The sequence below is a fragment of the Talpa occidentalis genome, unplaced genomic scaffold (assembly GCF_014898055.3).
Source record: "Talpa occidentalis isolate TD23 unplaced genomic scaffold, MPIMG_talOcc4v2.1 talOcc4.10, whole genome shotgun sequence".
Lineage (NCBI taxonomy): Eukaryota > Metazoa > Chordata > Mammalia > Eulipotyphla > Talpidae > Talpa > Talpa occidentalis.
The window spans coordinates 105,996,497-106,013,056 of NW_023600993.1; the positions used below are offsets into that span (position 1 = coordinate 105,996,497).

General features: G+C 69.6%; 2 protein-coding genes across 3 annotated transcripts; one reads left to right on the top strand and one right to left on the bottom strand.

Annotated features, from left to right (window-relative positions):
• Positions 1–4,181: 4,181 nt before the first annotated feature.
• Positions 4,182–10,759, top strand: LSM14B (LSM family member 14B). 2 transcript variants are annotated; one of them, XM_037501057.2, is made up of 10 exons: positions 4,182–4,332; positions 4,607–4,770; positions 5,419–5,554; positions 6,218–6,334; positions 7,914–8,081; positions 8,166–8,243; positions 8,314–8,475; positions 8,593–8,743; positions 9,938–10,110; positions 10,345–10,759. In XM_037501057.2, the coding sequence occupies exons 1-9, from the start codon at positions 4,206–4,208 to the stop codon at positions 10,107–10,109; spliced, it is 1,275 nt and encodes a 424-aa protein (XP_037356954.1). In that variant the 5' UTR covers positions 4,182–4,205; the 3' UTR covers position 10,110; positions 10,345–10,759. The 2 variants fall into 2 exon arrangements, with proteins under 2 accessions (XP_037356954.1, XP_037356962.1); XM_037501065.2 differs by lacking the exon at positions 6,218–6,334.
• Positions 10,760–12,798: 2,039 nt separating this feature from the next.
• Positions 12,799–16,350, bottom strand: PSMA7 (proteasome 20S subunit alpha 7). The gene is made up of 7 exons (XM_037501076.2): positions 16,166–16,350; positions 14,525–14,651; positions 14,146–14,270; positions 13,635–13,757; positions 13,365–13,484; positions 13,066–13,128; positions 12,799–12,939 (listed from the first exon to the last, which is right to left on the bottom strand). The coding sequence occupies exons 1-7, from the start codon at positions 16,259–16,261 to the stop codon at positions 12,847–12,849; spliced, it is 747 nt and encodes a 248-aa protein (XP_037356973.1). The 5' UTR covers positions 16,262–16,350; the 3' UTR covers positions 12,799–12,846.
• Between the last annotated feature and the right edge of the window lie 210 nt (positions 16,351–16,560).

Sequence of the window (16,560 nt, forward strand, 5' to 3'; positions counted from 1 at the left end):
CACGCGGCACTGTGTCTGGGTCCACCCCGAGCCCACTGACTCCTGCTGGGGTGGTTAAGGGTTTCTGGTGCGAGCGAGACGGACCTTCCCAGGAGTCAGGCACCCTTGCCCCGAGCTCCCCTTCTCCCCTGGGAGAAGGTCTCGGTTGCCCGCGGGGACCCACGGACTGCCTGCGGGAACGCTGGGGGTCAGGCTAGAGACAGGACTGGGCCCTGGGGCTGCCACTCTGCGGGCAGCCAGGTGGGGGCTGGCCTCAGGTTACCATGGCAACTACCTGAGACCCATCCTGTCTCCTCTTGCTTGGAGCTACCCACCCCGGCCCCGCCTCTCCAAGCACCAGCTGGGGCAGGGCAGCTGGTCTGTCCAGGGCTGAGCCCCGATGCTGCAGGCAGGCTGTCCAGGTGAGCATGGGGCTTGGATCAGGGCACCGGACGCTCCTGTGCACCCCCGGGCTGCGAAGAGGCTGAAGCAGGGCCAGCTCCACTGTCCCGGCACAGCAGGGAGCGCATGGGTGTCCAGGGCTGAGGATGCCAGGCCCCTCCTAGACCGTTGCTCCACGATCGCCGTCCTGACCGCCAGCGGCCCACGCCCCCGGCTTGCAGACGCGGCCAGAACACCACCGAGGCGTGTCTTCCCCGGGTCCCCTGGTGGGCTGAGGGCCTGCAGGAGGGGTGCCCAGGGGAGGGGCACCCGCAGGGGTACCCTGGGCTTCCCATCAGGGCCCCTGGGCCACGGGGACCCACTGCCGGCAGGAGAGCAGGATCTGGTCCAGCTCAAGCCTCCCACCAGGGGCAGAGGACAGGGTGCTCAAGGGGCACAGGAACGCTGCACCCTCCCCTCAGAGCTGGGCACACAGTATGGGGCGCTGGCCGCGGCCAGGCTCTTGCACTGGAACCAGGTCTGGGGCTGTGGGCACAGGCTGGCAGCGCGGCCTCCCGGCACCGGCACCTGTGCCAGGAGAAGCAGGCGTGGGCCGAGCTGGCAGCCCCTTTATGGCGGGAAGAAGACACCCGGGCACGCAGCGCGGGACGTACGGGACCCCAGGTGTGGTCCCCACACTGTCTCCAGGCCGTGCGCTTCCCCATGGAGTTCCCCTCCACCCCTTTGAGACTCCTTCGCATTACCTCCTGCTTGCCCCTGCCCTGGATGCCCCCGGCATGTGTCCCGCTCACTCCTGCTTTGGGTGCTCCCAGCATGTGTCATGGGGGCCGAAACCCACCCACCACCAGAGGCACTGCCCCCAAGGCCCCCCATCCATCCCTGGGCCTAAAGCCCTGCTCCCCAGGCCGAGGCGGGTGGCCTAGTGGGTGACCCCGAGGGTGGGAGTCGCAGCCTGCCTCGGCCCCTCCCACACGGGGTCCTCGCAGGCCCCCAGCACCCCTTCCTGTGGCCCTTCACTGGGAGCGCGCCCAGTTGCCAGCGAGACCGCCCCCCACTGGTCCACCCGCCCTCCCTCTGGTCTGTCCACACTCCCTGACGCTGGGGAGGGTCTGGGGCTACCCCTGCGGGGCGGGGCCTGGACTCCGGCTGGGAAGCATGGTGGTCCAGGCCTGTGCCCCTCACCCCATCTCCTGAGCACAGCGAGCCGGGCGGCGGCACCCAGGGCCCCGGGAGTGAGAACTGTGCGCCCGCCTGCTGTGCCTGCTGTGCACCTGCCTTCCCCTTCCCCTGCAACCCTGCAGTCCGGAGGGCGCCCCAGGCCCTCACGCTGACCTGGGGGCACGGCCACCACACCCTCCCGCCTCCGGGCCCCAGCACTGCCGGCCCTGGGCAGGGGAGGGGGAGGGGGGAGGTGGGAAAAGGGGGCAAAGGGCAAAGATCACAGAAGGCGTGACCTCGGCCCCACGACCCACCTACGTGCTCCTGACCCTCCAGGGGAGCGGCCTCGGGCCGTGGGCAGCCCCAGAGGGCCCGAGCTACGGGCATCCTGCCCCCTCCATCCGGCGTGGGCTCCCAACACCCCTCCCTGCTTCCAGGCCTGCCCGGAGCATCCCGGAGAGGACACCCCCAAAGCCCGCCTGCAGGCAGCGTCTGCGGGGCCTTCCTGGGGCCCTGGAGGAGAGGAGGGGCGGGCCCTACCACCTGGGACCCGGCACGCCTGCCCTGCTTTGTGCCCTCTAAGCGGGGGCACCTGAGCAATCGCACGCAGCCCCGGGTGCAGACGGTACTCACCAGCGGGTCTCGGCCAAGGTCCCCTCGCCTATGGCAGGACACTGGCCGTGTGACCCCAGCTGAGCAGGTGACGAGAGGCCCCGAGTCCTATCCGCAGCCGTCCCCACGAGGGACGCAGCGGGCGCTGACGACGCAGCTGTGGCGGCGGGAACCCGGCCAGCTGCCGGGCCCTGGCGCCTTCACGCGGCTCGGCCATTACCTTCCGGGGCCCTCCGGTGCAGCGGTACGAGGGGCAGGACGGCCATGACCTACACTTGGCAGATGAGGAAACTGAGGCAGGGAGTCAGCTGCCAGGGTTTCCCGGCTTCTCAGCTCACCGCGTGTGCACTCGCCAGTGTAAGGCGGTTGCTGAGAGGGGGGCACCGTGCGGCCCAGAAAGACCCCAACAGTGGGGGTCAGGTTCACATCCTGGTCCCGCTGCTCCCTTTCCCCAGTGCCCAGGAGTAAAAGGGCATCGCTGGCCTGCGCACCTCAGTGTTGGCAGCCTCTGCCCGGGCTGGGCACTTGCACACAAGTCGATGTCCCCAGGGAACCAGGTGCTGCACCCGGGGGCCTGGAGCGCTCTCTGGGAGGATGCTGCTCTGGCCTGGGGGGAGCCCCAGGGCCTTCCCAAGACAGAACCAGATCTTGTGTGTGAAGATGCGGCCCCGACCCCCAGCAGGTGGAGGCTTGTAGCTTAGAGCCTGAGACGCGGGAGGCCCGGTACCCGTAACCTTGGGTGAGCCACATTCTGGACCCGGAAAGCGGGGGGCAGATGCTCCCTGTCCCGGGGACTGTCAGGCCAGGCAACCGCTGAGGCGTTCGAGAAAGCGGGTCAGCGCCGGGTCCCCACAGGTGCGCCTGGGAAGGGGGCCCGGGCTAAGGGCAGCCTGGCCCACTCCTGCACAGGAGCCCCGAGCCCCGAGACAGGACGGCTGGGGCGGGCCCACTCGGGGGTGCAGCCTCTGTTCTTGCCGGTGCCACTTTCCAGGAGCCGAAAAGCAAACCTGGGGGGGACAGGAAAGTCTCGGCAGGCGGACCGCGAAGACTTCCCAGCTCTTCTCCAGCCCCGGCGGCCCCTTCCCTCCCCGGGCGCTGTGGGGCGCCGCGAGCCCGGGCGGGGCCGGCAGCCCGCCGCCCGGCGACGCCCCGTTCTCGCGGGCCCCGCTTTGCTCCGCGCTGCAGGGCGCTGTCCCCACCCCTAGAGCCGGTCCCGACCCCACCCGGCCCTGACCGGACCCGCCGGCGGGGAGGCGGCCGGACCGCGCGGGCAGAAGGGGGGAGCCCGGGGAGGGGGCCCGGGGGAGGGCCCGGGGGGAGCCCCGGGTCGGGCGGGGCCCCGGGGCCGGGGCGGGCAGCTCTTCCGCGGGGCCCCGCCGGCCCGGCCTAGTCAGGGCGACGGCCGCCCCCGCCCCGGGTGCCCGGCCCGCCCCGCCCGCGGCCTGAGTCCGGAGACGCCCCCGCCCCGCCCCCGGGGACCCGGCCGGCGGGCAGCCGCCCCCGCCAGCCGGCCGGGACCCCCGCCCGCCGCGCCGGGAGCCGCAGGCCGGGGCACCGGCGCCGGGAGGCCCGGCCTGGAGCAGGGGGGCAGGGGCCGCCCCAGCAGAGCGGAGGCTGAGGCCGGGGCCGGGCCGGGCCGGGCCGGGCGCCCCCGACGGCGCCCGCGCGCCCCGCCGCGCCCCGCCCCCGCGGTGTCGCGCGCCCCGCCCGCGCGGGGGCCGCCGGGAGCCGGGCGGGGGCGGGGAGCCGGGGACGCCGGGCCGGGCGGGCGGCGGCGCGCGCTGCGCAGGCGCGCGGCTCGGCCCCGCCCCCGGCGGGCGGCGCGGCCATCTTTAAAGGGCGCCGGCGCGGCGGCCAATGGGCGGCGGGCGTGCGGGGGCGGCGCGAGCCCCGGATGTGCCGCGGCGGCCCCTCCTCCCCGCGCTCCTCGCAGGCCGGTCCCGCAGGCCTCGGCGCGCTCCGCGGGCGGCGGGCGGCGGCGGCGGGCGCGGGCGGGCGGGCGCGGGCGCGCGGGCGGGCGGCGAGGCGGGGCCGGGCCCGGCGGCGCCGCCGCCATGAGCGGCTCCTCGGGGACCCCGTACCTGGGCAGCAAGATCAGCCTCATCTCCAAGGCGCAGATCCGCTACGAGGGCGTCCTCTACACCATCGACACCGACAACTCCACCGTGGCGCTCGCCAAGGGTAGGCCCAACCGCCCCGCCCCCCGCCCCCCCCGCACCCCCCCGCCCCCGCGCCCGCATCCCCCCGGCCCCCGCCGGCGGCGCCCTGGGCCTCGGGCCGGCGTCCAGGCCGCGGGGGCCGCGGGGGGCCCCGGGCGCCGGGGCGGCTGCGGGGCGGCCCTGCCCCGGCCCTTTGTCCTCGCCCCGGGGGGCGGCGCAGGCGGGGCGCCGGGCTGGGGGGCGCGAGCGGCGGGAGGCGGGGCCCGCGGCCGGCCTGACGCGCCCCCTCGCCCCAGTGCGCTCCTTCGGCACCGAGGACCGGCCCACGGAGCGGCCCGCGCCGCCGCGCGAGGAGATCTACGAGTACATCATCTTCCGCGGCAGCGACATCAAGGACATCACCGTGTGCGAGCCGCCGCGGGCGCAGCACGCGCTCCCGCAGGACCCCGCCATCGTCCAGGCAAGGCGGCCGCGCCCGGGCGCTCCTGGGGACGCGCTCCCCGCGGGGCCTGGCGCTCTCGCTCTCCGGGGCGTCCCGCCTGCGGCACATCAGCGCGTGGCGGCGCGGGGAGCACCTGGTGCTCTGGCCGCGGCGGGTGGGCGGCAGCGTTCCCGCAGGTGTCCGCTCCGGGAGGACGCCCGCTGTGTGGTCCCAATGGGCAGCTCCAGCCCCGGAGGTTGCTCTGGGGCTCTCTCTGGAGGGGCGCCCGGTCTGCGTTCTCCCTGGGAGGTGGGAGCATGAGAGACAGGCTGAGGGGTGCGCTGAGAGGCCCCAGACCAGGCGTTTAGGAAGCTGGGTAGGTTTCCCAAGGAGCTCAGGAAAGGACCACACCAGAGCCAGGTCTTGGGGATACCCACAAACGAGGGACCAGCTGGAGGGGAGGAGGAGAGTACCCCAAAGCATGCGGTCAGGGGCAGGTAAGCGGCAGGACCGAGCGGAGAAGGGCATGCCTGCTCTCGTAGCAGAGGCTGCGCCCTGGTGGCCAGCAGCCAGAAGTCCCTGGAGGGGGCAGGGGTGAAAGTGGACAGGCCTCCAAGTGCCCTGGCACGTCCTGGGAGCCGGTCTCCGTGGGCCCGCGCTGCGCTCATTGTGTGTCTCGCCGCTCAGTCTTCCCTAGGCTCTGCGTCGGCCGCCTCCTTCCAGCCCCACGTGCCTTACAGCCCCTTCAGAGGGATGCCGTCCTACAGCCAGCTGGCCGCCAGCTCCCTGCTCAGCCAGCAGTATGCCGCGTCCCTGGGCCTGGGTGAGTAGCCTGTTTCTCACGCACCTGCCACGAGCTCCCATGCCGGGGCTCCAGGCCCGATGGCAGGGCGGTGTTCTCATCCCTCTGCGCGGTGTGCTCCACGCCACTCGAGGCACCACCCGGTCCAGAGGAAAGAGCAGGTGAGCTGAGTCAGGGCAGCCTGCACGTGCCGGCGCGCTGGGTGGAGGCAGCAGCGCGTCTGCCTGGAGGGGGGCGGCCTGGGCCTGCGCCAGTACACGCCCAAGTCTGCAGAGGGGCTGGGGAGGGCCCACGGCTGCGGCTCATGTCCTGCCATCAGCAGCGAGCCTCCCGGGATGCAGCCGGGTGGGCCTCTGCAGCCTGCGTGCAGGGACAGCGTCTGCTCAGCTTGGCCTGGATGGTTTTGCCAGGTGAACGCTGGCGCTGGCAGGCGACCCGCGCATGCTCCTGCGTGCGCTGTGTGAGCAGCCCGAGGCGGCGTCCGCGGCCCTCCTCCCAGGCCCTGCCGTCTCGGCGGCTCACCCCAGTGACGGCGCCGCTCAACCTGGCACACTGTCTCCAGACAAGTTGGCGGGACAAGTGTCTGGGGAGAGATGCTTGGCCCTTCCCAAGCGGGGCGAGGATCGGCACCGCGTGACTTACATGTGCACTCTGTTTTGCTCTTTCTCCTTTATCTTCTTTTAGAGAAGTTGGTAAGCCCTCCAGCCTCAGCCGCAGCTTCCAGCCCTAGTTCTTCTCCATCTCCACAGCCTGTTTCAGAGCTTGACGTGTCCTCAGAGCCACGCCCGCTCACTGTCAAGGGTAACAGCAGTGGGGAGCTGCATGCGGTCTTGCCGGCCCTCTGAGCCAGGGGTAGACCACAGTCCGAGTGACAGGCGGAGCAGAGCGCTGGCTGAGGCTGTGCGGCCCATCAGCCTCCGGTTTCCGGGGAAAGCTTAGGAAGAACCAGTGCCATGTGCTGTCCTGGGTCTAGGGTCTCCTCTGACACGTCAGTGAGGGCATTCCCTCGGGCTGCTGGCTCCAGATCGGCTGGAGACTGCCGGGTGTGATGCAGAGGCCTCCCTGAGTGACGCAAGCACTGCTCTGCGGGCAGGGTGGCTCTGTGGCTAGCGTCCAGAACCTTGAAATAGGAGAACGGACCCTTTTAAAAAAGCGAAGGCCCTTTCACACTGGGTGAGGCCTGCGCAGAGCGCACGTGGGCAGGCTGCCGCTGGCTAGAACTGGCTTGCACCTCCTGCCACGGCCCCTACCTGCCGCGGAGTAGCGGCACCTGTGGGGCTTCTTGGCCTTTGCCGAATCCCCTGTTCTCACCAGGACCAGAGGTCACGTGCCCGCGGCTGGAGGTGGCATCGTGCTTGCTCTTGCTGGGCGGGTTGCCTGCCTTGGCCGGGCGCATGCAGTACAAAGCCTGGGGTGCGCCTCCGGGTCAAGGTGATTGCAGGGCCAGCACTCTGGGCCCCATCCAGTTAGCGTAAGCAGGAAGCACTCGGGAGACGGCACTCGGGTGCTGTGCTGACTGAGAGGACGGGTCAGAGAAGGTGGCTCTGGACAAGGCGTGGCCTCAAGGCCCTCGCGCGCAGCCTGCCAGGCCTTCCTTGGGCCCTGTGAGCTCTGGCTCTGCTCCCCTGAGCTCTCTCTGCATCTCCAAGTTCGTCTGTGTGAGGGGAAGACAGGCTGTCATCTCCGTCTGTGCTGCGCTCCCTCACGAAGGGCCAGGGCTCGTGTGTCGCAGATCTCCGTGCACCTCCCCGGGGCCTGGGTGTCAGCGCTAGATCTGGAACAGGACAGGCCTGAGGCGCTAGCCCAGCCCCTGCTGCTGCCTCTGGGGTCCCCCAGTAGGGCCCCCCAGCAGGTGTCCAGCATTCTCCCCAACTCAGGCGGGGCAGCCTCGAACCTTCAGCTCTCCACGATGGGCCTCTACTGTCGGGAGGCTCTTGGGCAGCACGTTCTTTGAAGTCAGCTCGCTCTCGTCATCCGTAGCCGCTTGTGTCTTAAGCAAAAGGGAAATTGTTTGAGCGCTTAATTTAGAAGACCCCAGGCTGGGCAGGACTTGTCCTGCGTAGGCCAGAACGAAACACCTCAGGTGGTGAATTCCCCGATAGCACAGGACCACTGTGCCCCTGGGGCTGGCACTTAAGCAGCCCCCGCACACCAGTGGATGCTGCCCTTTGGCCGTGGTTCCTGACCCAACCTCCTGCGAGTGTTGCTGGCCTGTTGCGGGCCAACATGGGGTGTGGCCGGTGGGGAGTGTTGCCTTCCTCTGCTCTCTGTGGTTCCGACCAGGAGAGGGATGGCCATGGTCGGGCGTGCATGTGGGGGGCATGGGCGGGGTGCGGGCGGCCGCCTCCTCTGTCTTTAAATGCGCCACCCACCCCGCCAGGAGCTGGCTTTCCCTCTGTCCCGGGCGGCAAGAGCCCCATGGTGGAGCAGGCTGTGCAGACGGGCTCTGTCGACAACCTGAGCACCAAGAAGCAGTTTCCAGGCAAGGGCGCTGCGGGCACCCAGCTCAGCGCCCGCCCGGCCCAGCCAAACAGCAAGGCCACCATCGGTACGTCCGTGTCCCATGGTCTGGTTGGAGCCTCCCGCCAGGGCCAGGCTGCCGGCGCCGGCCTCACTGTCCCTTGCACCCTAGACGCAGTGCAGCCGGCGGCGGCGCAGACACAAGGCCAGGTGAACGACGAGAACCGCCGGCCGCAGCGCAGGCGATCAGGTGATGCCCCCGCCCGACGTGGCTGCCCTCGCGCCCCGTGCGTGGGCTCACGCGGGCTGTCTCCTCGCAGGGAACAGGCGGACCAGAAACCGCTCCCGAGGGCAGAACCGCCCCTCGAGCGTCAAGGAGAACACCATCAAGTTTGAGGGCGATTTCGACTTTGAGAGCGCCAACGCCCAGTTTAACCGAGAGGAGCTGGACCGGGAGTTCAAGAAGAAGCTCACTGTCAGAGGTGGGGCCCGGCCTCCCTGGGGGCTCCAGCCGGGGGCGGGCAGCAGGGCTCAGGAGGCGCGGGGGGCGTGCGGGGTCCCGGGAGGGCCGCCCCCAACGCAGCACGCTCCCCATGCAGACGACAGGGCGGACAAGGGGGACGAGAAGGACGCCGCGGTGGTGGCGCCGAGCGACGAGGGCCCCGCCGAGGACGGCCGCGTGGGGCCCAGCTGCTACTACGACAAGTCCAAGTCCTTCTTCGACAACATCTCCTCCGAGCTCAAGACCAGGTAGGCTGGGCCCGGCCCCTGGGCCCTCCGCACGGGGTGCTGCCGCCACCTTGCCCCGGGGGCCGCCGTCCCGGGGGTGCCCCGGTGCTTCAGGCTGGCCTGGCCGCTGCGACCTGCCACACGGCTGTCGGTTTTCAGTTCTGGCCTCTCGCTTTAGCCCCTTCCTGCCTCTTGGCTGACCCTGCTGGGCCGCCGGCCTTTGCTCCCTGCGGCAGCTGGTCAGAGCGCCCTGTCCTGGCCTCCACCTAGCTGCTGGGGGCTCAGCACCTGGTGGGTGCTCAGGTATTGCCCTTGAGCACACTCGGTAGTCACCAAGCCAGTGGGCTCGGAGCTGACCCTTGGTGCCTGTGGTCTACGCCCCACGTACCAGCCACGTGGCCAGAGCCCCGAGCCCGCGGCAGGACGTGGGCCGGGAGGCATTGCTCCCACGCCGTGTCCTGGCTCGGGGGTGGCTGGCGAGGCGGGACTGTGGGCCACGGGACAGGCCGTTGAGAGGCAGCTTGTTCTCACAGAGTTCGAGTGCGGGGAGGAGGAGCCTGGGGTGTGGGAGCAGGGCCGGGGGTTGGGGTGATGACTGCTCTGAGCCAAGGGGCACTGTGGGGGGTCTCCAGCTGCCGAGTGTGTCTGGATGAGGGTGGGCAGACGGGGAAGCTGGGTGCCCTGCTTGGGGACTTGGAGGAGGGCGGGGCTGTGCGCGGGCTCTGAAGGTGGAGCTGAGTAACGGGGAGATGCTGAGTCCCTGGTGTGGGCTGCGGCCACGGGCCACTTGGGCTGTTTAAGGAGGCGGCTGCCTTGAGCGCCGGGTCGCCCGAGGGGCCCACAGGTCCAGGCACTGACTCGTCCCGGCGGGCGTGGGCAGCACATGCAGGTGGTACTATTTCCCCGCCACCACTGTTGGGCACTCGCTCGGCCTGACCCGCACCCCCTCACCCAGCAGCTACGTGTGTCCGCAGGGCTCTGTGCTCCGGGTCTCTGCCTGGGCTGCCCGGCCCAGTGAGCCGTGCGTGCTCCTGAGTTGCAGCCGGAGCTGCGCCTGCCTTGGTGACAGGCCCGAGGGTGGGTTGTGGGGCTGCGCTGGCTGGACTCTTGGGGGGCAGTGGCAGCCTAGCCCTGGCCTTTGTCCCCTGGCCTTTGTCCTGTCCTCCCAGGGAGGCCAGGGCCCGACTCAGGCCACCGTGTGATGCTGTGATTTAGTTCCAGGCGGACCACATGGGCTGAAGAGAGGAAGCTCAACACGGAGACCTTTGGGGTATCGGGAAGGTTTCTCCGTGGCCGTAGTTTCCGGGGTGGATTTCGAGGCGGCAGGGGCAACGGTGCCACTCGTCGCAACCCGACTTCCCACAGAGCGGGGACCGGCCGGGTGTGAGGTGAGTGGGGCTCCCGTGTCCGCTGGTGGGCGGCGTTGGCGCGGCTTGTCCTGCAGCAAGGAGCGTGGCCGCCGGTTCTCGCTGCAGGGGGCTGGGCTGTCTGCGCTGCCAGCGGGGCCTTGGCTGCCTCTCGGGCCCCAGCGGAGTCTGCGTGTTAACAGGCTGTGGGTGGTTCGTGTTGCGGTACCACTCCCCGCCCCAGCGCCCTCACGCGGCACCCTGTTCTCTCCGCAGGCCCCTGCAGAAGCGGCTTGGACGTGCACCTGGGCCGTGGGCGCCTGGGTCCCGCCCTGGAGGGGCAGGTCCTCGTCTCCCAGCCGGGAGGGCTCTTGTGCTGCGGCTTAGCTGGGACGTCACCGAGCTCCACGGACTGGCCTGCCAGAGCCGCGTGGCTGGGTGTGCACGGGCGGCCTCTTGGAGGTGTCTCGGCCCATCTTTCCTTTCTAGTTACGCACAACCTGGTTGTAAGGTTTTGATATTTTGCGGAAACGTTTTCCAGAGCTAAAGATTGGCTCTTACTTTGTGACTTTTTGAACGCTTTGATTTTTAAAGTGAAGTAGATCTCATTTGGCAGCCGTGACGCCAAGTGCATCCCTGCTGCCCGCTGGGCCCGGTGCTGTGGCCTGAGCCCACCGGGGGCGGGGGGGCGTGTCGGGGGGGGGGGGGGGCAGGGCACCGTGGATCATGTTGTTGAGCGCCCAGCCCGCCCTGACGGGCCCAGCCGGTCGCTCCCGGGGGGTGGCTCTGAGCCTGACTTCTACGGGAGGGCAGCCCGGGTCCAAGCCCCGGGCACAGTCCCCCCAGCCCCGACGAGGGCAACACTGGCCGGGGCAGGCACCGCGCAGAGGCGCGTGCACGTGGATTAAGCCAGTCGTCTTTCGCGAGGTCAGTTGACTGAGCATATTTTTCTCAACTGTAAATAGGTTTTGTGTTTGTTTTACAAGTGGGTGGGGGGGCGGGACATAAACTGGCTGCATGTAGGCGGGCCGGGTCTCTGGGGGAGCATGCGCCCGCGGGGCGGGTGGGCGTCGGCACCCCGTCACCACGTTCTTTCCGTATCGGTAGAAATTTTCCTTCTATTAAGTTGTTGTAAAAGCTTCGGTTTATTTTTGTAGGTCATTATAGCTAAGGCTTAGAATGTAGTCGTGGGCTACGCCATGGGAGTGGTGTAAATTGTAATTATAAATAAACATGCACAAACCTTTACGGCTTCTTTCTTTGCTGCTCTGGAGTGACGCGTGCACTCTGCACTCCAGTCTGGGAGCGTGTGGGAGGCCGTGACCTGGCCGGGCCCCATGGTCAGGGGCCTTTGAAAACCATCTGAGGGCTGAGCCCGTGTGGTCCACAGTGCTGCTTCTCAGACCTGGCCTGCGGCTCCAACCTGTCTCCACACCGACCTCCCGGACAGACCTCAGCGCCGTCAGAGCTTTAGGGTGTGAGCCTTTTTGGGCAACTATCATTGCTGGCCCACGAGGAAACCACCCCGGCCACAGGTGGCCACGGTGCTGGTTCTCCACCGGTGGGACTGGCAGTCACGACGCTTTGTTAAAATTTGACCCTTATACTGAGCTTGACAAGTGTGCGGGCTGCTGCCTTGAACAGTGAAGTGCCCATGTAAGCCTGGAGCAAAGCCAGGTGGCACCAGGCCTCTGCCAGCAGCAGAGCCTGTGGGCAAAGGAGCAACACTGCCCTTCTCTGTCCAGGGGCAGCCTCGGAGCGTAGCTGAAAGTGCTGCTGCCTGGAGCTGGCCAGGCGGTAGCTATGCTTGGGCAGCACTGGACTCCTGTCCCCTTCCTAGGAAAGGAAGCTTCAGGTGCACCTCGCCAGCCAGCCAGCCTGGGGGGGGGGGGGGGACTGCTAGAGCCCAGGGCCACGTCCACACACCTGTGGCTGACCCCAGCCTCCCTTTGGTTTTGCTGCTCGCTTCAAACTGACCTCAGGGCCACCCACAGGCAGTGGCAGGCGCAGGGAAGGTGGGGTGGCGGGGCGTCGACCTTGTGGGGCTCCTGTATCTTGGGGTAAGTGCCCAGGAGAACTGGAGCTGTTCGAGGACACTCCACGCCAACTGCCTGAGCGCCACCTGTTGCTCAGCTGACAGCTGTTCTCGGGGAGGTGGTGCCCAGCAGCTCCGCATGTCTGTGGCAGAGGCAGACGTCTTGTGGGGTGCTGTGGGCCACCTGTATGTCCCCTTGGGGGAAGCATCTGTCTTCTGCCCGTTTCTAGACACCGTGTTCCATTTTCGAGTCCTGAGTGCGCTTTGGCTACATGGACCTGCAGACCCAAGGGGTGGGGGCGCCTGCCAGACGCATCGGGCAGGTAAACCCGAAACCAAGCACGAGACCAGCCCTGAGCACGGCAGCTGCCGCATGGAGCTTCGCGCCAGCCTTGCCGTGAAAGTGACTCGTGCTGTGTCCTGACGGCTAATACCTGGGGTTCAAGAAGAAACGGGCGTTAGCCCACGTGTGAGGGGCCTCGGAGGCCCAGCACCGCGGCGAGGCGTGCCCTTCCGGGCCTGCCTGCACCTCTGGAGGCGCCGCGCCAGTGCTGGCTGCCGCTGAGTGCTGCGGTGGGGAGAGGCGTGCGCAGCCCCAGTGGGCCCCCAAGAAGGTGCTGTGCTCTCAGGACGGTTACAAAAGACGGGCGTTTATTGCGGGACGTGCAACCGTGACAGGCGTCCGGGTGGGACGGGAACGTCGCTCGCGATGAGCGTTCAGAGCCACAGCCGAAGACCTCCGCTCACGAGGCTTTCTTTTGTTTTTTCTTTTCATTTTCTTCTTTTTCTTTTTCAATTTCAGCAACATACTTCTCAATCTCTTCAGGATTCAAAATCTACCAATTGAAACATTTACAGTGAGCCCAGCCCACAGTCACCGCTCCCCCAGTGTCAGCTGCCCGGGCTCGGCAGTCCCCAGTCGGGGCGCCGCACTGCCCACCACTCAGGACGCTGCCCATCACCTTGAGCGGCTGATCCCGCCGCATCACAGCCAGCTCGATGTTCTTGCCTCCTGACTGGACCACCTGGGAGTGGGAGAAGAGCGCTGGACACTCCCGCCTCTGGAGCAGGGCGATCTGGCAGGGCGACGCGGCCACCCCTATGCCAGTGAGGTTTGGCCAAGCCGGCCCCACTGGCCCCGCCCGCTCTGGGTAACCCCGTGCTGGGCCCTGCCGACCCGTCCTCGCCGCCCGCTCTGCCCAGCCCAGCAGCCGGCAGGGGCGACTCCACAATCTCATGCTCTTCCCTGCCGCGAGCTTACTTCCAGGAGGGCCTTGATGACCAGTTTCACGGTCAGATCGTCCGTTTCGATGGCCTCGTCAGTGTAATTCTTCTCAAGAAACTCCCGCACCGACTTGGCGCCCCTGCCGATGGCATTGGCCTGAAAGAGAAGTATGAGCGTGGCGCAGGCCGCACTGGGGCCTGTGGTGGTGGGCAGACCCTTCCTGAGGGGCACCTGGAGACGCCACACTTCCCCCGCCCGCGCCCAGCTCCCTGCCCCAGCCCCAGAGCCCGTTTTGCTGGGACTCACCTTCCAGGCGTGGTAGGTGCCCGAGGGATCAGTCTGATAGAGGCGGGGGGTGCCATCGAAGTCGAAGCCTACGATGAGGGCAGAGATGCCAAACGGCCGGCGCCCGTTGCTCTGCGTGTAGCGCTGGCAAGAAGGGGCATGCATTAGCCAGTGGCGGGAGCCAACCCCAGAGGTCGTGCGCTGGCGGGGCCACTGAGGCACCAAGCCCGCTGCCAGGTCAGCGGCTATTCAAAGGGTAAAGTAACCAATGCTCTCAACCCTCCTCCGGCCAGGCCGTGTCCTGTCGGATGCCAAGCGCCGGTACACGGCAGCCACAGCCACTCCCGGCCCAAGACGGCCGGCCCATGCCCACCTGGACAGGACAGCAGCTCTGGCTGTGCGGCTGACCAGCCACTTGGACAAGAGAGAAGCAGTCACTACCCTGCAGGAAGGGAATGTGCACAGGCCTAGCCACCAAGCAAGGACGTGCCCCCATAATGGACACTGCTTGTGCCCATGCAGTGCCACCTACCTGCTTCAGGCTGGCGATGTAGCGGGTGATGTACTCCACGGTGACCGGGTCCTCCACAGTCAGCCGGTGGCTCTGGCACTCCACCCGGGCTCGGTTGATGACGATCCTGGCATCAGCAGTGAGGCCTGCAATGTGGCAAAGAGAACCTCGCCCGGGCCCCAGCTTGGTGCACTAGGCCCACAGGCCAGTGTCCTGGGCGCCCACCACCGGCCCAGACCCACACTGAGGCCATTCCAAGTCATGAGAGGGGAGCCCCGGGGCTGCTGGGACTGAGCACCTGCACCTTGGGGGGACGTGGCTCTTCTGCAGCGACTGGCACCAGAGGCACAACAGGCCCCGCCCTCTAGGCGTGGCCCCAGGGCCGGTGGTGCCCACTCACCCGCAAAGGCCATGCAGACGTTGTCGTCCAGGGCACAGATCTTGCGCACCGTCCGCTCATCCTGTAGCTTGGCCACCGACTTCTTCTCCACCCCAAGGACGACGATGTCTCTTCCCCGCACGCCCACCTTAAACCAAGAGCCTGTGGTCAGGCCCTGTGCAGGTGGGCACCCTGCTCCCAGGGGCTATCCCCGCAGCAGAGTGCCTGGATGCCTGCCCGGGCCCACACGGCGCGGCTCCCAGCGCAGCAGCTGGCATGTTTGTATAAAGGGCCATGGGCCAGGTCTGGAAGAGAGGCCCCCCGCCGGCTGGCTGCCCCCGTGCGTCCTGAACTCCAACACCCCCACCCCTGGCCCCCAAGAGCAGGACAGAAACGGTAGATCCAAATAGAGCCCCTCCTGCCCGGGAGTGGCGCTCGTCTGCCCTGGGGACGCTCGTCGTCTGCCCTGGGGACGCTCGTCTGCCCTGGGGCTGTCCCCAGCCCGGCTGTGGGACGCTGAGCCTGGTTCCTGCCTCCTCCGGCCCCAAGCAGAGCCGCGAAGCTTGTCCACAGGCCTGGAGCCAGACCCGGGGCGCGCTAGCTGCAGCAATGCTGATCTCAGGGAGCCCCTTGGGGAGTTTCAAAGCCTCGGGATGCTTTCCTGGCGGGTTAGGCAGGTAAGGCATGGCGGCAGCAGAGGGAGGACTGGGGGGCAGGGACCTTCTTCTTTGCTCTGGGCTTTCACTTCAAACAGACTCAGACCATGAGCAGCCCCCGGGCGCCGCTGCTGCTCCCTGCCCGGCCGCCCTGGGGTCTGGCCAGCAAGGGGACGCGGTGCGCGCCATGACCCGGCGTCCAGGAGAGGCCATCAGGGTCCGCGCCAGGCAGTCAGACCAGAGGGAGCACCGGGCCCCCCCGCCCCCCCGCTCACTGCTTCCCCTCGGGGGGGATCCCCCAGGTGGGCGCGGCCCGGGGTCACGCACGCCCTTCCTCGAGGAGCACGTGCGGGGCGCGAGGGGCCGGCCGGCCGCCTGCCCGCCCCTGCGCCTCCGCCGCGCGCCCCACCCCGCGGCCCGGGCGGCGCGCAAGATGGCCGGCTGTCCCCCCCGGGCGCCCGCCCCGGCGCGCCCGCAGCCCGGCGGCGCGCTCACCCCACGGCCGGCGGGACAAAGGCCGCGCGCAGCTCCCCGCAGGGCGCCGCCCGGTCCCCGGCGGGCCCGGCCCCAGGAAGCGCCGCCCTCTGGGCGAACCCCGCGCGCCCCGGCCCGGGCCTACTTCCCGGCCCGCTCCCCGCGCGCCCGCACCCCGCGGCCTCCGCGCGCCCCCACCCCGGGGCCTCCCCGCGCCCCCACCCCGGGGCCTCCCCGCGCCCCCAACCCCGGGGCCTCCCCGCGCCCCCCACCCCGGGGCCTCCCCGCGCCCCCACCCCGGGGCCTCCCCGCGCCCCCAACCCCGGGGCCTCCCCGCACCCCGGGGCCTCCCCGCGCCCCCCACCCCGGGGCCTCCCCGCGCCCCCACCCCGGGGCCTCCCCGCGCCCCCAACCCCGGGGCCTCCCCGCGCCCCCAACCCCGGGGCCTCCCCGCACCCCGCGGCCTCCGCGCGCCCCCACCCCGGGGCCTCCCCGCACCCCGCGGCCTCGGGGCCCGGGCCGGCGCGCTCACCGCGGTGGAGCCCTTCTTCACGGCCTCCTGCGCGTACTCCACCTGGAAGAGGTGGCCGTCGGGCGAGAAGACGGTGATGGCGCGGTCGTAGCTCATCGCGGCGGAGGCGCGCCCGGCCGAGTCCCGCCGCCGCCGCCGAAGCGCACACTCACGCCGCGCGCGCCCCCGACGCCCGCGCGCGCGCCCCCGACGCCCGCCGAGGTCGCGCCCCCCTGCGCGGCGGCGTCGGGCGGCGTCGCGGCGTCGCGGCGTCGGGCGGGGCGGGGCGGGCGCGCGGGGCGGGGCCGGGCCGGGCCGAACCACCGGCGGGCGCGGGGGGGGCGCGGCGGGGCGGCGCGGCGCGGGCGCGCGGGCGCGGGGCGGCCGCCGGGGGGCGGCGCGCGGGGCGCGGCGCG